General features: G+C 56.5%; 3 protein-coding genes across 4 annotated transcripts in view; all 3 read right to left on the bottom strand.

Moving 5' to 3' along the window:
• SORL1 (sortilin related receptor 1) overlaps positions 1-278 on the bottom strand; it is a 53301-nt gene extending 53023 nt beyond the window's left edge. Inside the window, exon 1 of the mRNA XM_054176223.1 lies at positions 205-278. The gene's annotated coding sequence lies outside the window, so the exon portion shown is untranslated. The remainder of the gene's footprint in view (positions 1-204) is intronic.
• A 7340-nt stretch (positions 279-7618) lies between these two features.
• Positions 7619-12129, bottom strand: SC5D (sterol-C5-desaturase). Of its 2 annotated transcripts, none has more exons than XM_054176181.1 (5): positions 11972-12129; positions 10978-11195; positions 9806-9938; positions 9222-9322; positions 7619-8901 (listed from the first exon to the last, which is right to left on the bottom strand). In XM_054176181.1, the coding sequence occupies exons 2-5, from the start codon at positions 11185-11187 to the stop codon at positions 8476-8478; spliced, it is 870 nt and encodes a 289-aa protein (XP_054032156.1). In that variant the 5' UTR covers positions 11188-11195; positions 11972-12129; the 3' UTR covers positions 7619-8475. The 2 variants fall into 2 exon arrangements, with proteins under 2 accessions (XP_054032156.1, XP_054032155.1); XM_054176180.1 differs by lacking the exon at positions 11972-12129 and adding an exon at positions 11617-11950.
• A 1979-nt stretch (positions 12130-14108) lies between these two features.
• The window catches only part of LOC104301067 (tubulin-specific chaperone cofactor E-like protein), a 49585-nt gene continuing 41219 nt past the window's right edge, over positions 14109-22474 (bottom strand). The window contains exons 18-30 of the mRNA XM_054176190.1: positions 21654-22215; positions 20204-20403; positions 19228-19611; positions 18177-18463; positions 17811-18091; positions 17534-17644; positions 17000-17202; positions 16575-16738; positions 16194-16442; positions 15511-15673; positions 15125-15212; positions 14827-14943; positions 14109-14393 (exon numbers count right to left, since the gene is read on the bottom strand). Coding sequence (XP_054032165.1) covers positions 14299-14393; positions 14827-14943; positions 15125-15212; positions 15511-15673; positions 16194-16442; positions 16575-16738; positions 17000-17202; positions 17534-17644; positions 17811-18091; positions 18177-18463; positions 19228-19611; positions 20204-20403; positions 21654-22215 — 2904 coding nt within the window. The 3' untranslated portion in view covers positions 14109-14298. The remainder of the gene's footprint in view (positions 14394-14826; positions 14944-15124; positions 15213-15510; positions 15674-16193; positions 16443-16574; positions 16739-16999; positions 17203-17533; positions 17645-17810; positions 18092-18176; positions 18464-19227; positions 19612-20203; positions 20404-21653; positions 22216-22474) is intronic.

Here is a 22474-nt window from a genome sequence, read left to right as displayed (position 1 = left end):
CACCGGCAGCGGGAACGGGAGAGGACGCACCGGGGACAAGCGGCGGTGCGCGGGGCCGGTGCTTTCCCCCCGTCCCCTCCCAAGCGCTCACCGCGACTGCCCGTGGCGGGGGGGCAGCGCCCCGCAGGGTGATGTAACGCGGGATTTTGGAGGGCAAAAGGAAGGGGGTGCGCGGAGGTGGTGCTCCCCCCCGGCCCGACTCACCTGTCCGTACACCTGGATAGGCTCCGGCGGGCGGGGCGCGGCGCGGCGGCTCCGCGGGGGCTCAGCAGCGGCGGCGGCGGTGGCGGCGGGCGGTGGGGCGCGGAGCAGCACCGCGGAATGGCCGCCCGCCGCCGGCTGCAGCAGCAGCGGGAGCAGGAGCGGCAGGAGGCAGCGGGGGAGCGGGGCGGCCCGGCGTGCCCCGGCTCTGCTCGGCGTCGCCATGTTCGTGCCGCCGGGGCCGGGCCGAGCGGAGCGGAGCGGGGCCGGGCGGAGCGGAGCGGATCGCCGCGCCGCCGCCCGGAGAGAATGTGCAATGGGCAGCGGCGAGGCTCCGCGGCACCCCCCACCACCGCCACCCCCCGCCGCTCCGCATCCCGCCCCCGCCGCCCGCGCCCCCCGGGGGACGCGCGGGGCCCCCTCCTCGAAAAGCGGCTTCGCGGCCACCGGCAAAGCGTGGCTCCTCTTTCCTTGGGATGGGCAGCGAAATCAAAGGGAAGGTAGTTGGTTACATGAAGTCAGCTGAGATTAAATGGCAAGAGATAAGGGCAAATAGAATGGAAGTTAATGAAATAAAGTCAAGTAAAATGAAATGAAAGCGTTGCCATTTCTTGTCTCTGGGGGATACATGAGGATTATCCGCCACCCTCCCCCTTCCCCCCCTTCCCTCCCCCCGCCCTCCCCCCGAAAAAAAAGCCTTGGCTGCTCTTCTCCTCCCATGCACACCCCTGGCATGCGAGTGAGCTAAGCAAGGGGTCGCAGGAGGTAATCATGGTCTGGGTGCAACAAGCAAAGCCTGAGTCCTCTCTAATGCTGCACCTAGCAATGCGCAGCTTGTCCTGGTGACCTTCTGCGCTTACTGTTTATGAGTTTTGGGATGCTGGAAATTAGGTGCCAAACCTCTGGCCTTACACTCATGTATCCCAGGGCAGCAGCTATGGCGTGTACAGAAAGTAACTGTGTGCCATGTGCACAGGAATCTGTCACAACAGGGGGGCCCTGGTCCTGCTGAGCCTCGGTCCAGGGAGCTAGGAGGGCTTTCTGCATCAGGACCTGCAGAGCCTGCCAGGGGGGAAAAAATGGGACCCACGCTCTCCATGAGTGCTACCTGTCCCTGGTATACTCACTGTGGCAATCAGTTGTCTTATGCCAAGTGAGTCAGGAGAGGTGGTTGTTTTGGCACCAGAGCTCTTCTGGACGTTTTAATCCCACTGTTGACCATGAGGAGGGTGGCCCACAGTGTGGGATCTGCTTCATGAGCGGTTCTGAAGCCTTTCCAGACTTGTGGGAGCTCTCTGCTACTTGTGTCCATTACCAGAGGTCCCACACGCAGCACGAGCACCTGGTCCTTTGCTCCAAGGCAGTCTGTAACCAGCCTCTCTGGCAGTTGAGGCAGTTCCTGAGATGCAAACTCATCCCCAGGAAGTCCAGGCAGTTTTAAACCTCTACCATCCTTCACAGGAGTCAGCAGTCACACGATAAGGGTGGTGATGGTTTTCCATGTCTTGGTTTGAGGCTCCTTGCTGTGTCTTGCATTCCATGGGAAAGAAGAGCAGCTGGTAGAAGCCTGTTTCCTGTAACAGAGGGTTTGTTATATAGATCCATGTTTCTTGTATAGATCCATGCAGTCTATAGGCATTGAGGAGATTACCCTGTGGGTCAACAGCAGGGCTTTGTGTCTAGGTTTTGTCCAGCACTGTTACAAGGCCAGGTGGCTGCTGCAGGTAAGCAGTTTTCCTGGCAATTGTTGACATCTGCTGTGAGGTTGGGCTCCTTGCTGGGGCACGAGAAGAACAGGCTAGTCAGGGACCTGCTGGCAGGGTGGCTTGGTGGGTAGTAACATATGTTCAGGTCCTTGCTGCTGGGAGGCTGGGTTGGGTGTGATGAGGAGCTGCACCTGCCTCTGAATGGGAAGCAGGTGTGAATGGATGTCAAGAGAGAAAAAGACAATGAGTTCATACATTATGGTGACAAACTTACCTGTGCTGTGGTCCTGGTAGGCCCCAGAGCTCCCTGCCTTAGTTATTGTCATTTTCCTGCCTGGGCAGAGCTGAGAAATTGAGCACTGTCTCACCTGAGCTATTAGTGGAAGTGGGAAGGCAGAGATCCTCAGAGTCCTGCCAGGATGGTGCCCAGCAGGAGATTTCAAGCTGTACTAAGGGAGTGGCTCTTTCTGCCCAGGGTCAGGGTACCTATAGCTGTGTGCTCCTCCAAAAAAACATTCAGCAGAGGTAATGTGTGCATGTGGCCCTTGTTCTGGGTATAGTCTATAGCACTGAGAAAAGGCCTTACCCGTTTTTTCAGCCTCTTTCATCTCAGAGGTACTGAGAGCAGACTGATGGGCTGTGTCTTCTCCATCTTGTGAGCCATTCCAGTGTTTCTAGCACTGTCAGGAAATTGTCAGAGAAAATTGATGTGACCCAGCAGCAAAGGAATGGCGCTTATAAATCCTATGGACAGCCCTGAGGCAGTCTCATTCCCCCTAATTTTGCTTACTCTACTAGCAGAAATGTTGTCCAGAGCTTTCCCCAAGGTGCTTTCACCTAGAAACCTAGTTAGTGTATTTCAATTATCAAGTCAATACAATTATAAGCCCTCCTAATAAAGCTTTTAGTGGTCTTGACTCAGCACAATTTCCCTCCGGAGGACCAGAGGTCACCGTGGGCAAGGGCAGAGTCAATAAGGGAGTTTTGCTGCAAGAGAATCCCTATAGCTATTTTCTCTCTGGAGCAGACGTGGTGGGCAGATGAGAGGGACCCAAGAAGGCCAAAAGCACCACAGTGTCCATCCTGATGCCTGTGAAGAGACCCACTCTGCCCTGCCAATCTCCCCCCAAAATAAGGAAGAAGAACTGGCTTTGGGGCAGTTTCTAAATGCATGGAAGGCTTCACCATCCTCTGCCTGGTCTCTGAGTCATGCTCCTCACAGGGTGCTCTGGTGGTCATGAGGGAGGCAGCAGTAGTGAGGATCTGTTGGGTGAACCTAGCACTGGTAAATGCTGACAGATGAATGGCTCTTTATTTGCAGAGGGAAGTACACATTTCCTTTGCCAAGGTATTTTTTTTTCTTGAAAATGAAAAAAAAAAAAAAGGAAAGAGCTTGTCTCCTGGTGTAAAGGGGAGGGGGAACAGAGCAGAGTTTATTTTAAGGTCCATCTGGATTTCATCAGCATCAAATGCCGTGAACTCTGAGAGCAAGGCAGGGAGCCCCTGGCCCCTGGGTTTTTCCTCCCATCTCCTCTTTGCCTTTCCCCACTGCAGCTCTAGAGGTCCTGGATGGGTTTAGAGACCACAGGGTCCAGAGCAGCCATCCCCTGCAGAGCCTCACTTAGACAGCAGATAGAAGTATTTAAAGGATGAATTGCATGTTACTCTAATCAGATCAGGGGCTAGAACAGCTGCCCTGCTGTTGGAGTCTGATCTCAGTCCCAGTGTGATGGAGAGCTCAGAGCACAGGGATGCCAAGGACTAGAGGGGCACCGTTGCTGCAGGAAGAAGGCCTGCACGTGTGGCTGGCTGCTGGAGCAAGTAAATCAAGGTGTATGCTGAGCAGGCATGGCTCTGCACTGGGCTGGCAATGTGCCTGTGTTCTGACTTACCTGAGAAGGGAGAGAGCAGCTTCCTCCTGGGGAAGTTGTTCCTTATTGTAGCATCACAGAATGCAGGGAGCCATCCCCTCAGTGTGGACAGGGAGCTCAGTGTGCTGAGTTGGGTCTGTGTGCCACAGTGCCCATGCCTTGGGAAGTTTGGCAAGGCACTGGTCTGAACAGCCACTTGGATATTGATCTGTGGCCTTGCCAGCTTTGACATGCACAAATGGCAGCCTTTTTGCCAGAAAAGCCAAATCTCTCAGTGGGACAGAAACTGAGCCCTGCCAGTCACTAATCCTTTTCTTTCTCCTCTCTGTGCTCTCAAGCCAGAAATCTCTGGCTCAAAATCTTGAGCAGTAACAATTTCTTACAGCTCTTATATCTTGCCAGTCACAGAGCTTCAGCAAAGCTGCCTGTTAGCACTGCAAGGGCAAGCAGTCCCCTGAGACAGCCATGGAGGGAAGGGAGAGAGCCTGAATGGGAGGTGAGCATGGCAGGGACAGAGGCACCAGCTGACCGGGAAGACAGACAGGATGGGATAAACCCCAGGTCTGTCATTACCCTACAGCGCTGGCCAGCAGCTTGATGATGATTTGGGCTTAGCTGGACTTGCTCAGGCTTGCATTTCTCTCCCTGTGTCTAAGAAAGGCCAAAGGCTGTCAGCAGATGCAGGCAGGGGAAGCTGTGCCCCATGCCATGGTTGTTCTTCAGTGCTGACCTTTACCTTTGTGACAGGGCTCATCAGCTGGACTCCAGGGCAGAGCTGGAGTTGGCAAGCAGGGAGGTCTGTGTCCCAGGTTTAATGACCAGATTAGAGAAAAAGAGTAATCTGGATTATGGCCTGGCTGGCACTGAGGGTAACACAGAGATATTTGTGCCAGGCCCATGGCTCAGCTCCCCTGGGGACTCTGGGAGGGTCACTGCACCTTTCTGTCCTGCTGCATGGTGACAGCAGTGAGGGTGATTGTGTCACCCCCAGCCACCCATCACTTTGTCCTACCTGTAAGTGCTTGCAGACTGGTGAAGGACAGACAAACTGGGAATAAAGCCCATGTAAACTAGGGCAAAATACAGCGTGGCCAGCAGTGTGAGCCTGGCAAGGTCACATTGCACTATGTATTGTGCTCAAGAAGCCACAATATGTCGTTCCAGGTCCATGTCTGGCACCTGCTGGCAAGCACAGTGGGCAAGAGCCAGGACCAGGGGTGTTTGGAGCTGCATCAGCCCAATGGCAGGAGTGGGAGATCTCAGCTCCTGCATGTAGCTCTTGCTCCCTGGCACTGGAAGCCAGGCTGCACGGGTTGCTGCTGGGTTCCCTGTGTGAATGCATCCCTGATTATCTTCTCAAATGCCAAACAAATGGGCTCTGTTTCAAGCCCAGGGCCCAAATTCCCCAAGATGGACTTGATGAGGGTCCTGAGGATGCTCAGCAGGAGGGGAGGAGTTTTAATTAATCTGTGATGTAGCCAGAGATAAAAGCAGTATGCTTGAGATGGAGGCATGGAAATGTGCTGGCTTTTACAAGGGAGCTGTTTTCTGAGCAGATTGGCCTCCTTATAGCTCCCAAAGTAGAGCAGTCACAGCTACCTTCAGAGGAAGGTAGCACCATGTGGGAAGGCTAACCACAAGGTCCATCTGATTCTGTAGGGCAGCACGCCTGCCAAATGGAGCAGAAGGTACTTCTGGAGGGTTCACAGCATATTCGTTTGGGGACACAGCCTGGAAGGATACCATACCTGGAGAGGGACAGTTCATCTGTCAAATTCATGACATACTACGTTGGAAATCCCGGTCCCTTGCAGGGCTGGAGATTCTCAGAGTAGGAGGAGAGTCTCATGCTTGCAGCTGGCTAAGGACGGTGCCACGCTGCCTAGCGTGTGCTTTGTGAGAGGTGCAGAGGCTCGCTGGCTGGAGGGGGTGTCTCAGGGGGGAACGTTTCTTGGGAGCCTGTCCCCAGGCGCAGCTCCTGCTGCCTCTGTGCTGCGAGCAACATCTCCATCTGGTGGTGACAGCAGCAGCAGGGTCCCAGGCACCGTGTGGTGTTTCCCTGCGGCACAGTGCTCCAAGCCTGCAGGGCAGGACTCCTCCAAGTGCCTGGCATGGCACATGCTTGACCAGGAGGTCCTGGTCTCCTTGTGCTGTGGAGTTGTGACAATCTCTAGAGCTGTCTGGCAGGCACTCGAGGTGCTCAGACTGTACTCGACCAGGAGACAGACCATGGGAGACTGCACAGTCTCTGCACACCATGGGACAACACTGGTTTCACTTGGAAGACTTTCCCACAGGGTGCTAGCTTCCAAAGGTCACCACTTCCCATGGCTTCTGGATAGGGGGCCTACACCTACCTGTTCTCCAGAGTTTTGGAAAGTGAGGCAGTTCCCTTCAGGCAATTACAGATTTTTTTTGTTGTTGGAAAAGACCTCTAAGGTCATCAAGTCCAACCATGAATACATGACTCAGGTGCCCCATCCCTCAAGCTGTCAGAACCCAGTGGTTGTCCCCCACCATGGGCAGCTGCAGGGAAGCAAGCTAATGGAAACTGGCTTTGGTTGTAAAAGCCCAGTGAGGAGATGCCCTTTGCACAGAGGGTAAGGGCCAGCACCAGGCATGTGGGACAGGCTGAACATGGAGAAGCTCTTTGAGGAGGTGACAAAAGAAAAAGGGGAGCACAATAATCAAGGTGCCCAAGGCATCTTTGTGTCCATGTGTGCCAGTGGCATGGAGCTGCCGCTAGGAGCTGAGAATGTCCATGCACACATTCAGCCATGTGAGTGTTGGTGTGGGTCAGCTGCTGTCCAAGGAGCCAGCAAGGCAGAGGAAAGGGCCACTTGTGGAGTGCATAGAAACCAGAGCACAACTTGCAATAGAAATGAGGGGATTTGTCACAGCTGGACAGACCCTGCCACACCTCCTGCCAGCATTTTCAAGAGGATGCAGATGCAGGCAGGTTGCCTGCAGGAGGGTGGCAGGGACCAGCAGCCCCCAGGACATCTTACCTCACGGCCCATGAAGCTGGGCAGGGTGATGACTCCGCTGGGCTCACGTCACCTGCTGGCTCCGGTGCAGCAGGGTCTGGCTGTTGGCTGCCTCTTGTTCCCCAGGTGTGTTCCCAAGGACTGGATATCCCAAGCCAGTTGTGAGCATGAACCTCCTGGCTGTTACTCACAATGGTTTTGTGCACAAGGAGTTCAGGCATTGGTGAGACCATTGCTGTGTATGAGGTTCGGCGAAGGCAGAGAGATGGTGTGGTAAGGGCCAGGTCTCTTCCCAGGGGTCTAATGCTGTGAGGGAACTGGGTCCCTGGTTAGCATTGTGGTTTGTAAATGTCAGTGATGTTGTCATTGTGTTCAGTTGGGCCTTGCCTTGACCCTTGGCAGTTATCTGGGCTCCAGGTTAATCAGCAAACCCCTGTGCACATGGGAGAGCACAAACTGTCATGGGGAGATGAAAGCAGAGCATGGTCTGGGCAGGGGGCTGTGCCAGCAGGACAACAGGCCCCCAGGGGCAGTTGGCAAAGGGATGCCACCAGTGTCTCTCGACATCATCTGGTGCCACATGGCATGGCCTCAAGCTTTATGCTGCCCAGAGGAGGGCTAAGGCTGGGTGGGGAGCAGAGGGCACAGTTGCCACAGCAAGGGACCACAAGAGGAGCCTCTGTCCCTGGTGTAGGCAGCACAGTTCTGGCAACCACTCAGGTGACTGTGTGCCCAAGTGCTGGTTTCCCTGAGAAGGGAAGCATTGTCCAGAGGGGCCAGGGGAAGGGAGGACGCCCTGGCAGACTTCACACGGCATCGGGAGCGAGGGCAAAGGGACCAAAAGGCAGCCAGGTTGGCAAATGCGATTTAATGAACGCAAGCAGAACCCAAGGACAGGGCAGCCAGGTTTCAGCAGGAAACACACTGGGCATTAAGGGGGAAAGCCAGCCACAAACCCTCAAGTGAGGAGAAGCCCCCACCCCTTGCCTCAGGTCACCTATTCCTCAGAGTTCTTGTGTTCTCAGAGCGCTTGTGGGACCCACAGGACTAAAAACACATCTTTGTCCCACAGGCTGGGACCTGTCCTGTCAGCACCCCACAGAAAGTCCCTGGGCAAAAGGAAGGGGAGCAGGCTGAGCACCGAGGGGTCCCACCGTGTCCTGAGGCCAAGCCATCCCGAGGACCCACGCCATCTCCAAAAGGTGTGGTTGGGACTTTTGATTTTTTTTGCAAAATACAGCTCAGAATTAAAAAAAGTCTCTTGACTTGATTCAACTCAGCTCATCCTGAGGGACTCTGCAGTGCCCAATCACCAACGGAGGCGTGCGGCACGGACGGAGACCCTGCCAGCAGCCAGGTCACTGTTCGGCTTGTGCCACATCATTGTTCTGTTTGTGCCATAGTGCTGCTCTTTTTGTAAAGCAGCAGCACAGTCCTGAAGTAGTGCAGGCAGCTCAGGAGAGATCCAAAGGCAGTCGGGAGGGGGACTGATAGGGGAAGAAGGGCAGGTCCACAGAGTAGGGCGAGGCCCGATGCTGCTGCTTCGGGACTGGGACCAAAGCACTCACCAAGAATCACCCTGTGCTGCTTGTGCTGTCAGGGGCAGGGGCTCTTTGTCCACAGGGAAGTAGTCTTCAGTGGCTGGGGAGGAATGGGATGAGGTCTAGCCCAAGAATCTCATCCTGGAGAGGGGCTGAGCCATGGGGAGCCCTACTCGGTCTTGGCAACTGGAGAGCCATTGGGTGCCCCTAGGCCCTTCTCCTGTAGCTTGCGCAAGTAGTCGTGGGGGCCTTTGCCCTCAAAGGCCGAGGGGCTCTTGTAGGAGCCCCCAATCTTGTCCCAGAGGGTGAAATACTGCCCATAGTTGTAGTCAAAGTACAAGTGGTGGTCAGTGTGGTGAGCTGAGCCGTTGATGATGTGCCGCAGGAGGCGGGGGACGCGGTAGTCACCGTCGTGAATGGAGATGGTCCAGACATTGACGAAGATGTAGAGGCCCAAGTAGGTGACTTTGTGCAGGGGAAAGAGGAAGGGGTAGACATGGTAGGGCAGGCTCTGCATGAAGCCATCAACGGGGTGGAAGGCATGGCTGGCGAAGGGCGTCGCGATCTTCCAGAGGTGGTGGGGCTTGTGGAAGCGCTGTGAGGAGAGGACACACAGTTGGTTCCTGAGGTAGGGGCAGGCACAGGGCCTGTGTGGGTCAGCCCCTTTTAGGGTTCCCTTGGCCAGGGACAGACCGGGTGCCTAGGAGCCAAAGGGACCAGGGACCCTCACTGCCTGAAGGGCAGGAGAGGAACACACGCTGCATGGAGCTCTAAGCCCCTGCCACATCTAAGACCAAGGCCAGAGTGACCCTTCAGGCAGGGGACCAAGCCCAGCCCATCATTCAAGGAGGACTCAGCTGCAGCCAGGGCCCCATTCCGTGTGAGGGCTCTTGCCCTCGCTGTGGTGTCTCATACCTTATAGAACAGTTTGTGGTGTAGACCACGGTGTATCCAGTAGATGCCCATGTCGGTGAAGAACAAGAAGGACAGCATGCTGAGAAAGACACCTGGCCAGCCTGGGGGAACAGGGACATATGGGTGTCACCCCAAAAGTGCCAGAAGGCTGCAAGGGCCAAGTAGGGACTGGGAAGATGTGTTGGGATCCCTCCTGTTGAGGGGAAGTGACGAGAGGGTCAGACAGTCTCTCATGCCTCAGTGAAAGCAAGTTAGGTGCTGGTCTGTTGGGAGGTGTGCCCAAGAAAGGGAAGGCCTTCTGTTGTGAAGGGGGCTATGGATCAAGCAGGCCCTTGTGCCCTGTCCCTGAGCTGGGGCATACAGGTGTCTCCCTGTCAGCATAAAGGGAATTTGGGGCTGCAATCAATAGATGGGACCAGCTCAAGGCAGGAGGAACCCCAGTGGATTTTTGGGGGCTCACACAAGGTGTGCTGACATTGGCAGAATCAGGGGCATATCATCCATCCCTGGGGGGCTGAGAGAAGTGAGCTGGGCAGTGAGGAGAGGGTGCCAGCCAGGCAAAAGGGTAAGGGGGGGCTGCTCACCATATGGGGAATCCTCAATGTTGTCATAGAGCTTGCTGTAGCCCCGCACCTCGGCGAAGAACAGGGCGACAGTGGGCACACTGATCCAGGGCAGCGAGCGCAGCGCGTAGGTGATCTCCCGACGCACCTGGTTCTGCAGGGGGGCAGAGGAAGAGAGGGGTCAGGGGGAGAGAATGTACTAGGAACTGGGCAGAGACCCAAGAGTTAGGATGCTCGGGCCCCTGAAGAGGCAGGGAGGGCTGGCATTTGGGCTGCTGATCAGCTTTTGGTGTGAGCGCTTCGCCATGGCACCCACACTCTGGCGTGGGGCACAATGTGCTGCCTGAGGAGAGCCTCACCCAGGGTAGTGCCTGTGCTGAGCCTAGGATGTTGTGCAGGTAGCACTTGTGCCCAGCCAGCCAGAGAACCCAGCAAGGGCATGCACTGGAGCACTGAGAGGGGCAGCTGCTGTCACGGGGAGGGCAGACCTTGACTTGCAAAAGAGAGGCACCAAGATGGGCAGCGGTACACAGACACGTGTCTGTGCCTGGCCTTAAGCTGTTGAGTGTGTGTGAGGGTTGACTGCTGCAGTGAGGGAGCTTGGGCTTCTGTCACCCATGGAGTGATGAGTGCAGGGGAAGCAGGGTGCCAGGGCAGGCAGCATGGATGCAGGGATGGCATGCTTTCTGAGGTACCAGAGACACTGGGGCTGTTGGGATTACTGGAACAAGGCAGTTTGCAGCTGGTGAGAGAGTGGGTGAATAGGTGGTGTGCGGGATGTGATGGGTGGAGATGTAGGGCCAGGTCTTTAGCAGGCAGCATGGCTGCCCACATCCAGAGGGAGAAGTCCCTGCCTTGGGAAGAGTGAGCAGTCCAGCATCTCCACCAGCCTCGAGGTCAGTGGAGGGCTCTGAGCTGTTATTAGTGTGCTTGTGTCCTCAGGGGATTTCTCAGGGCTCAGCACAGTGGAGATAGGGTCTCAGAGGCAACATGCAGGCCAAGGGCTGGTACATAAAAGAAAACCATCCCTGAAGAAAGAGGAGGCAGCAAAGAGGCAGCAGAGCCAGCCCATGCCAGGCATTGGCATGCATTGTTTGGAATGGCCTTCAACTGGAGGGCAGCAAGGGGGACACTGGTGACACAGAGCTGAGGTAAGGCAGGGTGCCAGGGTGGTGGCAACAGAGTACACCTACCTCTAAGAACTGGGGATGCTTCATGAGTTTGTGGTCAAAGATGAAGTAGTAGCTGAGGGTGCCGAAAAGCAGGTAGAGAACGAGGGCTCCCAGGTTGGTGATGACAAAGAGGCTGAGGAGCTGGCGGAAGGGCTCGTTCTCAGGCCAGCCGGTGGGGTACACGTAGGGCGTGAGAAGGTTCCGATCAGCGGCTTCCAGGACCAGATCCATGATGACTCCTGTGAGGAAAAAGAGAGAGTCAGTGCAACCAGTTGCAGAAGGGGTGTAGGAGGTGTCCCTGTCTGTCCCTGGGGTTGAAGGGGGACAGTCTGAATGGTGCAGAAGATTGAGTGCCTGGGAGCAGGATGCTGGAGGGCTGTGCCAGTGGAGAGGCTGGCCCTCTCTTCAGGTCACCATAGCCATGTGAGGCGTGCCTGGGAGACGTAAGTCGTGGAGAATGCAGCGTGGGTCGTGGAAGATGCTGCCCTGTTTCCGGGTGCTCGCACAGCAGGAGAGGGCATGCATGGCAGGGACCCACGCTGGGGAACGGGTGGCAGCAGGATGTAGGCTTTGGGGAGCAAGCACTCCTTCCCGGGAAGCATGTGCACGGGGTTTTGGAGACCGCGGCGGCAGCCGTCTCGGCAGTCCGGGGCCCCTTGCCTGTTTTTCGGGTCCTGTGAGACGATTCCAACGGAGCTGTCAGTGGTCCCGATGCTATCACGGAAAGCCCCCGGCAGAGACAGGTCTGTACGTGGGCGGCAGGGAGGGCAGACCCGGAAAGCCACGGGCGGTGCCTGTGCCCGGCGCGGGGGAGTCAGTGTGTTTTGGAGGCGGGGGTGCGGCCCGGTGCAGCGGCGTGGGGAGCGGAGCGTCCGGCGGGGGTCGAGCGCTGGGTAACAGCCAAGCGCGGCGCCGCCCCGCGTGGGAGCTGCGTGCTGGGTCGAGCCGCGGGGCTCCCGATCCGCGCCGTGTCCCGCGTCCCTCCTCCCGATCCCCGCGCCCCGTACCCCGGTACCTGCTGCGGGTCCTGGCGCGGCGGTGGGCGGGGAGGGGGCGGCGCCACCGCCCGGTAGCGCCACGCGACGTCACCACCAGAGCGGCTCGCGCCACCGCGGGCGTTGACGTCGCGCGAGGGCGGGGACAGCTCGGACCGGGGCCGGCCGGAGCCTGCGGAGCTGTCGCCGCACCGCGGCACCTCTCGCGGGCCGGGGGGGCGACGCAGCCGGCTGCCCGTGCCCGCGGCGGCCTGGCCGCAGGGAGCGGAGCCACAGCTGGCGGGAGAAGCGCTGACGCTGTCGCTGCTGCGTGGCCGCGGGGAACGCGGCGGGGCGGGGCTCAGCCTGCCCTCCGTGCAGCAAGTTGCCGGCTGGAGCCCGGCGCTAGCGTGTGGGCAGACAGCGAGCGTGTAACGGGTGTGCGGGCAGGGGGGCTGGCATCTGACTTGGGACAGTGGCTTCACGAGGGTGGCTGGGCACAGGTGGGATCCTGGGTAATGCAGAGGTCGAGGTCTAGGTAGCTGCACAGGCAAAGCGTTCCTGGTACCCCGTGCCCCCTCCTCGCTGGATGCCAAGGAGCAAAAGGCCTGGCAAGACCAAATGTCCTTGCAGGTGAGGCTTGAGGCTTGGGAGCATCATTGGAGCCAGCAGCCTGGGATACTCTCCTCAGTCAGGTGTAGGAGCCCCGTGACAATATTGGGGCAGGGAAGAGGCAGGGTCAGGGTCATGCCATGGGCGTGCTACATCCGCAGCCTTCCTACCACCCATGGTGTGGGCGGTGACCTTGTTACAGGAAGGTGCACATTACAGCTGGGAGAGCTGGCCCCTTGGTTTGTGTCCACAAATGAAAACTTGCTGCTCCTGCACGGGGGATCAGGCAACCCAAGGTCTACCAGCATTATTAAAGACTGTGGCAAAAAACCATGTTAAGTGTCTTTGCTTTTTCTTCATCCCTTTTAATTGGCTGACTGTGCTCAAAAACTACCAGTACAAACTTACCTTCACACCCTCTCTCATGTACTTCAAAAAGCCCTCTTGTTACCTGAGACATTACTGGCCAGTAGCAACTCTAATAGAGCTTTGGGCTGTTCCACCTTCTCCCTGCCTGTGCATACCGCAGCTCTGTCATTTTCCTACAGAAATTGACCTCACTTGCAGAGATCATTCAGTTTCTTTTTCCTCTGGAGTTCCATGAGGAGCTCTCCCATCACCACCCACCAGATAAAGCACAGGCACCTCTCCTTCATCCAGCCTCATCCCAGGCGCTCAGCTCTAGCACACCCCATACACGGGACCCCTGAAATCCCTGCTCCCCAGCCCCTCTTGGGGACCATCCCCAGGCTCAACATCTAGCTGGCCTCTCCCCATCCTCACCACCATCACACAGGACCACGCCACTTACGAAGAAGGAATACAACACATTTTATTCCCACACAGCCATTTCACAAACACAAGACAGGACACCAACACAGCCCCCCCACACATCCACCTGCACTCCAAGGCCATTCTCAGCTCCCAAGAGGTGCCCTGATGCTGCCCCACACCTGCAGACTCCAACACTCCTCTAACCCTCAAAAAACTCTGCCAGGGCCCATTATATAAGCATGGGTGGGAATTCCATCCTCCATTTTTCTGGCTCTCCCCCCTGCCCAACAGAAAGCACTTCTATCCAAACATTGGGACCAGCTTCTTACCCCCACTGGATACTATCAGGCTTCCCAGACACCCAGGGACAAACTTGGCTCTTGGCCACATGCCCCACCACCACCTCTGTTCCAGAGACGGAGAGGGCAACACATTCCCCAGGTGCCACCACACCCCACAAGGACAATGTGCTGCTCCAGCCTGAGACCTGTGTCACACCTACCTCCAAGTCGAGTCCATGCGCTCACAAGACACTGACAGCAAGTCCTGAGGACCAGGGCAGCTCCTGCCTGTCCCACGTTACCAACAGGGGTGTGGACTGCCTACAGCACATGCTACAAGGAAAAGCCTTGGAAAAAAGCTACAAAAACCCTTCTCAAGCCTCATATCAGTGATGGAAACCTGCAAAAAACCCACCCCAAGTCCCACATCAATGCCAGAAACCTGCAAAAAAAACCCCAACCCCCAAACCCCACATTAATGCCAACAAATCTCTAGCTCTGCCCTGCTGCCGCTGCATCTGCCACATGCCATGTTCACATCTGGGTCCACATCCAATCTCTCTCCAGGTCAAGTCCCTCTCATGCCTCCATGTGGCAGGATGGATCAGTGGCAGCTTGTCCACTGTGGGGGTGCCATCTCCTACCCTACAAAGACTCAGGCTGACATGAGAACAGTACTTGGCTGGGCGGCAGAGCCGCGCCTACGAGGTCAGGTCCCGCAGAGCTGCGCACAGCCACAGATGGGCTGCCACCAAAAGGGTCGTTTGGGCACAGTGCTCCCCCGAAGAGCTGGAGGCTGCCAACACAACAACAAGGCTCATGTGAGCTGGGGGTCCCTGCACAAATGCAACAGACACCTCCCTCCTCACACCATCCCCCCAAACTGCACCAGTCCCACATCCTCCTGGGGTACCCCACCTGATCACTGGGCCTCCCCTCCACCCCCAACAAGCCCTCTTGGTGGCCCACACCACACACCATGACCACCCTTGCAAGTGCCTGCCAGCCATCTCTTCAAAGACTGCCATCAACGACCTTGCAGACACCTCACCATTAGGCAGAGCCTCTGGGGACAGCACACATTCATCTCCCTGCCCTCTGCCTCCCTCCTGTCTGTGACATCCACTCAGCCTCCCCACACTGCTCACCCCTACAGCCCCTCAGCTTGGGTGCAGAAGCCTCTGTGCTACGCACACCCCAACTCCTCCTGCACCATCACTAATACTTGCCCCTGCAGCTCTTGCCATCCCCCTGCAGCGTCCCTGTCACACAGCTGCACAAGGGTCCATCCACCTGGCTGGTGCAGATCTGCTCACAGCCTCCATTGTCCTCACACCAGTCTGATCCTGCATACAGAAAGCAAAAGAGGACACCTGAGTGATGCTGCCAGGCCCCAAGCCCCTGATTCTTGGCAGCCCACGACCCAGCATTCTGCCATGGCCAGGTTCCTGCCCCATGGCACACCACCAGGCTCAACTTGGGTGACAGACAAACCCTGCAGCCTTCCTCAGGGTCACACCTACTCACGTTTCCTCCTAATAGGCCCCACGGAGAGGATCTGCTCCTTGGCTTCCTCAGCAAATGCACCGGCCATCCTCGTGTGCTGAGGGCAGTTCTACATGGGGATAAACACCACCTCCATCACTCTCAGTGCCTCCCTGAGCCCCCTACACACCTCTCCATCCAGCCCAGCTCCCAAATGGATCCTGCAACCAGGCTCAGAGAGCGTAGATCCTGCAGCAACCTGTGCCTAGCAGAGCTCTCTTCCTGGTGCCTAGGGAGTAACCCTCCCAGTCTTGCCCTCGGGGCTACATCCCCAGCCACCTCTCTGACACTGTGTCAGTCTAGGTCATCATGCTCTGCCAGAGCCCTGCAAAGCCAGCAAGCTGTGCCTCAGCACTTGCCCCACTTACTATTTTGCATGAGTACTTCTCTGAATCGCAGAGCGAGACGGCGCAGTGCAGGTGAACCTCATCATAATCGCCGATGAACTTGAAGACGGTGACGTGGAAGCGACAGGTTAATGACACCCCATTCTCCTCTATGCCAATGGTGTTGTCCTTCATGTTTTGGCACCTGCACAAAGCACCTATGCTTGCCCTGGCCCTCTCACAACCGGGACCCCTCCCTTGAGGGACACCGCTCACCCCTCTTCCCATAAGGTCCTTTGCCCTGGGTCCTGCAGCAGCACGCATACATCCCTCCATGCCTACCTCCACCCTCCCTCTGTAGCATGACCTCCCTCTGGTGCTTCTGACTTTGTGGTATTCCCAATTCTCAAGACACATCCACCATGATCCACATCCCCCTTGTCTCCCATAGACAACCCAATGCCCAGAGCATCAGTGACATGAGGAAGGCTGCTTCTTTCCACAGCCAGAATTCTACTACACATGAGGACTCTGGCTACTTTTACACTAAGCAACCTACCTCCTGCACTAACACCACAACCTGCCCTGTTCCTTACCCTTTCCAGATCTCTGTCAACCATCTCTGTGACCTTTAGATGACAACAGCACCCCCAGAAGCACCCTCCCCAACAGACAAGACCAAAACCACCAAGGCATGCTGGGCCATTTGGCCCACAATCACTCACCCTCCCTCGATGATAAAGTAGCGCAGTTTGTCATTGCTGTCCCTTGAGGGGGTCGCATAGCATTTGTTCAGCATCAAGATCAAGTGGTTGGAGTCAGCCCCGACAACAAAGACCCCCACATAGAGCACGTCTCGGGTGGTGAGCACCACCTCACCCTGTCGGTAGGGGTGTTTGTAGGAGGAGTTCTTGTACAGAGCCATCTTGGTCGTGAAGCTCCCTTCCTGCGTTGGCACCGTCAGGTTAATCACGCTAACACGGGCACAAAAATATTGACTCAGACAGAGGAGAGGCTACAACCCCCCAACACAGCACCTCACATGGGACCCTTGCTCCTGCACCTGTGTGACAGGAGAGGTCACACAGCTCACCCCAGACTCCTACCTGAGCATTGGCCGCACGACCGAATCCAGGGAGATCTTGATGTCCAGTTCGTAGGCACAGGAGAACTCCACGTTGATGGTGCGGTCGCGGGTGATGATGTTGCCGGTGTTGTTGGCGCTCTCGATCCACACCGTGTTCTTGTAGACGATGTGAGTGCTGTTTGACTGCAGGCAGAACACAGAGTGCTGCTGGAGACTGGCCCTCCCTTCTACGCTGCTCCTAACACCCTGGCTCCTAAATGAGCCACATGACACCGAGGGCCCTGCTGCATCTCCATCACCTCTGCCCAGAAAGGGTATGGCATGGCAGGGCTAGGAACTGCTGAGCAGCATCCTTACTCCACAAGACTTGACTGTTTTCCCCAACCCCCAACCCAGTGTTGCTCACCTCTGCTCCCAGCCCCACGTGGCTCATGCCTGGCTCACCTGCACCAGGTTGCCACAGTTGCCTTTGGTGTTGTTGATCTGGAAGGAGATGAAGTCCTCCCCTTCGATGCCAGGGCAGTGGCGGTCATTGACCCGCACCCCCTCACGCTCAAAGCCCAGCTGGAACAGCTTGCACTTTGAAATGGACACCTCCATTTGGGCAGCTTTGCAGGTCACCTCCGCATCAATGATGTCATGGGTGGCTAGAGGAGAAGATGTTACAGCCTCAGATCACCACAAATGGCACTGCACACCCCAGCTGCTGGCCTGCCTGGCCCTCCTCCCCACTACCACAAACGGGCTGGGCTCATATCCTGCAGCATCCCCTGCCCATCCAATGTCCCTGCTGCTCAAAGTGGTCCCAAGCCGGAGATGCTCATAACAGAAAACCTGCTCCCACCCTGAACCATGCACGGTTGCAATACCACATCTCAGCCCTCTGCACAAGTCTTCCCCAAGACCCAGTGTGATGACAGCTTAACATGTGCCTGCATTGCTCAATGCCAACTCTCTGGCCAGGATCAAAGGACTCACTGTTCCCGTAGGGTGGGGGCTCGATGCAGCCGCACAGCTCCCCGCCGTTGTCCAGCTCACAGCTGCGGTTGGGGCAGTCGGCACCCACACAGGGATCTTCCACCACTCCTGCTAAACAGCACAAGACGGAGCACAAACATCATCTTTACCCTCAGACCGCAGGGCAGGCACCTCCAACCGCCAAGGGCCGCCTCTGCCCGAGCTGCCCCTCTCCCGCTGGTTGCGGTCCCGCTGGGACACGGCTCCCCTTGACCCGGACAGCCCCTGGCTCTCTTACAGCAATTCTCCTTCTCGATCCACTCTGTGCCCAGGATGCCAAAGGTGCGGCAGGCCTCGCCATAGGCAGCCAGCGAGCCGCACAGCTGGACCTTCTTGTGGTTGTAGCAGCCATCCAGAAAGCAGGACTCATAAAAGGGCAGGGGGTCCAGGAGGCCATAGCAGGGCTGGAAGAAGCCTTTCATGTCTGTCAGCTTCAGACAGAAGCTGTCGCTCTGCAGCTCCTGGATCTGGACGTTGTCGCAGGAGGCAGCATACTGTGAGTACTGCAGCTCGTTGCAGCTGTGGGCATCAGAGATGTTGTGGGGGGTCTCATCGTGACTGGCCCCGCTTCCAGCTAGCTGGGAAGGGTCGTCTGATGGCTCACCTCTTCTGCATGCCATTGGTCTTCCAGCTCTGTGCCAGCACCACGCTGCTGACCGCAGGCTTGCCCCGCAGCGTGGCGTAGTCGTCCGTCCTGTCGCCGTTGAAGTTGCCGCAGAGGCCACACACTTTGTTCTGCAGCCGCTCCCCGATGGTGATTTTGATGACGTTGAAGCCGTTGTAGCGGATCTGGATGTCAGGGCTGGAGTCGATAACCAGGAAGCCCTCCTGGCTGAAGATCTTTGTGGAAAGCCCCGTGACAAAGGGGATGCTGACGTGGCTGCCGTTCACCTGGTGCAGGAGAGGACAGGAGGCTGACAGTTCATCCCTCTGCCTATGGATGGAAGTGTGAGCCACCCACAGACAGCTCTGCAACTGCCTCCCACTAAAGCAGCTGCCAAAACACAGCCCCTTGGCTTTGGTAGGAGCTGGCAAGTCCCTCTCCTTTTAGCCCTAAGGATCCATCTGGGCGCATCAAGTGATTTCCCATTGGAATGGGCTGCCCAGGGAGGTGGTGGAGTCACCATCACAGGAAGTGTTTAAAAAGAGACTGGATGAGGCACTTAGTGCCATGGTTTAGTTGATTAGATGGCGTTGGGTGTTAAGTTGAACTTGATGATCTTGAAGGTCTTTTCCAACCTGGATAATTCTGTATTCTGTATCACCTCCCTTAAATGCCTGCATGAGACTGCACCATAAAAGGAACCTGACTTACATGCAGAGGCTATAGCTTGGGACTCATTAGTCACCAGAAAAGGCCACAGACAATGCCTTTCAGAGACCAAGTGACACTGCAGCAACGGCCAGCCCTGCACTTAAAAGGACAGCTTCACCTGCACCACTGAAAGGTGGACAGGTAGTCATCTATGAACTCCTGGGCTGCAGACCATCTTGCTTCCCGCCAGCCCTTATGTCTTGGCTGGCATCCTTCTGCAAAGCCCAAGAGATGACAGGCCCATCTTCAACTCACAGAGTGCCTTGACTGGGATTCAAAGTCACCAACAGAGCCTTCCAGGGCTGACTGGAGCAGACAGACACCCCTGACAAGACCTTACCTTGACAGTATTCCTGTCACTGATGAGGATCTGCTCTTCGTTGATGTAGAAGTACACAGGGGAAATGATGGTGAGGTTGGGTGAGGACCACTTATCAAAGTTGATGATGAGTTGGAAGGAGAAGTCGGGCAGCTTCTGGCAGATGGTGGAGAGGACGAAGGCACAGTTGGCAGGGAAGCGGAGGAAGGCCCCATCGAAGGTGCGGAAGACACCGCCGCCAGCTGCCAGGCAGAAGGAGCTCCTGGTGCTGAAGCAGCCGCGGACGCCGTTGCGCAGGGCACACTCCTCGTCAGACTTGCAGTGCCGTGGGTCGCACTGGATGAGGTTGCGCCGGAAGCAGCGGCACCGGCGCGTGCAGTCGCCGTTCCAGAAGAGCTGCTTGGGCTGAAGGAGGGACCTGTCACCAGCCATCAGGGCCAGAGACCCCTGCCCTGCCCTCTGCAGATGCTTGGGCCAAGATTCATGCCCCTCTGTCTCAGGGCAAGCAAGAGTGGGCAACAAGGACAGAGGAAAAGGCGCCAAGAACACACTGGCAGCTTGCACCTTGCAACATCTCTGCTACCTGCAGGCATGAGGCAACTGCATGTTTTCACTACCACCACCACACCTTCCTCGACTCTGGGACATGCACAGAAATCACAGCACACTAAACACCTCCTTGACCTCTTTCTTGCACCTGTTTTGCCTCTCTCTGCCTCCACTTGATCCATGTCTGCCTGCTTTGCCCTTTGTTCCCCCCTCTCTTCCTTGGTGCGAAACCACCAGACTTCAGAGCAATCCCCAAGCATGGCCACAGACGAGCAGACACACATGAAGCTGATGAGAACCTGCCCCTCCAGGCCCTGCTGAGCACTCTGACTGAGGCTATGACCCTGACAAGTGGATGTAGCACAACACTTGGTACCAGCCCAGCCTCTGCCCAGAAATACCAGGCAGACGGTGGGAGAAAGCCCCAGGAGGACATAAAGCAGCGTACCTCATAGTATTTGCCATCGGAGTAGCAGCCACAGTTGTGGGGAAGGATGCAGCTCTTGCCATTGAGGACATACCCAGGGTCACACTGGCATCCCTCCACGCAGTAGTGGCTGCAGTCACTCTTCAGCCGGATGGCAGCACAGCGAGGCTGGCACAGGGACACGCAGCTCTCGTAGTGGCTGTTGGGAGGACAGCTGATGGCTGCAGTGTTACAGAGGACAGAACATACACAGATTAGCTCCCCAGACCAACCTGGCAGGCAGCCATACATGGGTCCATAATCCCCACTGCTAGTGTCCCTGGGCAGTGAACTCCCTTGACAAGGTGGTAACCAGGGATCATGTTACGCAGAGGGGGACCCAGAGCTCCTAAGCATGCAACTGAAAGAAAAGGCAGTCTTCATCCCTCTGTCCTACACTACTTGCCAGCTGCCCAGTCCAAGCTGAGCCACAAGTCTTCCTTACTCACCACCATCTCTGAGCTCCTGCACATCAGTCTCCTGAGAGCCCCTTCCCTGTGGTCCCTGCCCTCCTGCATACTGACACCAGACTAAGAAGAGATGCTTGTGCTAGCCTTTTGGATTTCAGGCCATGCCCTCCTCTGTTTGGGGATGTTTTTGCTGGGCCACCAGACCATGAAGCCTGCAAGGGACGCTGCCTGTGCCTGATCAGGCTGCTTCTCCACATGCCCTGCTGGGAACCATCTGGGGTGCCTTACTGGATGGCCTCACCACCCCTGCCTTGTGAGAGTGCTTCCCTCTGAGCCATGAGTTTGCTCTTTAGAAGGAATAATGACAAAAATTCCACTCTTGTTAGCTAAGACATTGCTTTCCATCTGATTTGCCAGATAGATCTGCTGCCAGAGAGACCTATGGTTCCCATCCTTGGGAGCCTAATTGAGCATCACATTGTAATCTTATTGACAAGAGCATGGAGATTCATTAGAGCAAACACACACTGCTGACTTGGAAGCTGACTAATGTCATTCCTGTTTAGCAATGGAGGGATGGCTGATACCTTCTGAACTTGAGGCTTCCCCCTTTCCATCCTTGCTTGTGCTGTACCCCACACAGTTTACATTGACTCCTAGAGAACACAGTGGGAGGGATGCTGCCAGCCCATCAGACTCCCCCTCCCTCATCTGCAGACAGGCCAGTCTGGTTTGCTCAGCCATGAGTACATGCACAGCTACCGCACCACTTCAGCTCACTACTCCATTGACAGCTCCCTTGTCTGGAAAGCGAGGAGGGAATCCCCATGGCCATCTCCAGGTATTGACTGTGGGAACCTGGGATGTGTCTGGGTCGATGGCCTGGACATAGCAGGTGCCCACTCATGCTCCATGAGGTACTCCACTACCTCTCAACAGGGTGAGCTCCAGCCAGTGCTACAGCTAAGGTGGACAATGACAGGAAGCACCTCTAAAGGAGCTCGAGGCAGGGTGGCACTTACAGCATGAGGTGAAGTTTCTCCAGCCAGTAATGGCGATGCCCTGTGTTTGGCATGTGCTGGCGTAATTCTGCAGCCAGCTGCAGGCTGTCTGCATGGCTCCCCCATCCACACAGGTGTCAAAGAGGCAGTTCTTGTAGAAGAAGCTGGGGCTGATCTTGCTGTGGCATTTGGCAAACACACCACTTTGGCTCGGGATGAGGCTGCAGAGCTGCTGGGGTTTCCAGAAGCCTTCCACCTTGCCGCAGGCAGGGCAGCGGTCGCCGCAGCCCACGCGGCAGAATGCATCTCGCTTTGCCCAGCTCTGGACGAATTCAGAGATGCTGGAGGCCGGCACACCGCCCATGGCCACCAGGTCATCCTCGGGGTTGCCATTGTAGCGGCCACAGAGGCCATAGGTGAGGTTCTGGAAGCTGCGTGGGACGGTGACAGAGAGGAAGGTCTTCCAGTCATACACCACCTTCAGCCCAAAGTCTGTCTCAACCACAATGTGAAAGCCAAAGGCAAAGATGTTCACTTTGCCCTGGCCCAGCTTCAGGGGCAGGTAAAGACGCTCATCGTTGACCTGTGAGGAAACAAGACAAGCTGTGAGTGGGAAGGATGTTTGGAGCTGCCAGGGAGGACACAAATGAGGGCAGCTCAGCTCTCAGAGGAATGCTCCTGACAGCTTAACCCCTACATCCTAAACAAGGCAGCCAAAATGGAAGCCCTGTCTAAAAGATGAGCATAGCAGCACCCTAGAGCTGAGCCCAAGCATGCACCCTTCCTACCCTCCAGAAAACCTCATAAGCTGTAAGGTCTCATGCCTGGGGAATACATAGAAT

Source organism: Dryobates pubescens, chromosome 34 (genome assembly GCF_014839835.1).
Source record: "Dryobates pubescens isolate bDryPub1 chromosome 34, bDryPub1.pri, whole genome shotgun sequence".
In the NCBI taxonomy this organism is placed as follows: Eukaryota; Metazoa; Chordata; class Aves; order Piciformes; family Picidae; genus Dryobates; species Dryobates pubescens.
Note: the sequence above shows the minus strand (reverse complement) of the source record. Positions and strands in the feature narration are given on the sequence as shown.

Excerpts from the sequence above, each read along its gene's own strand:
- SC5D (XM_054176181.1), bottom strand. The coding sequence starts at position 11,187 with ATGGATCTGGTCCTGGAAGCCGCTGATCGGAACCTTCTCACGCCCTAC. Across the intron at positions 9,939-10,977 it reads AGCATCCCCAGTTCTTAGAG|AACCAGGTGCGTCGGGAGAT; the intron begins GTAGGTGTACTC and ends GCCCCCCTGCAG. Across the intron at positions 9,323-9,805 it reads CATTGAGGATTCCCCATATG|GCTGGCCAGGTGTCTTTCTC; the intron begins GTGAGCAGCCCC and ends CTGTTCCCCCAG.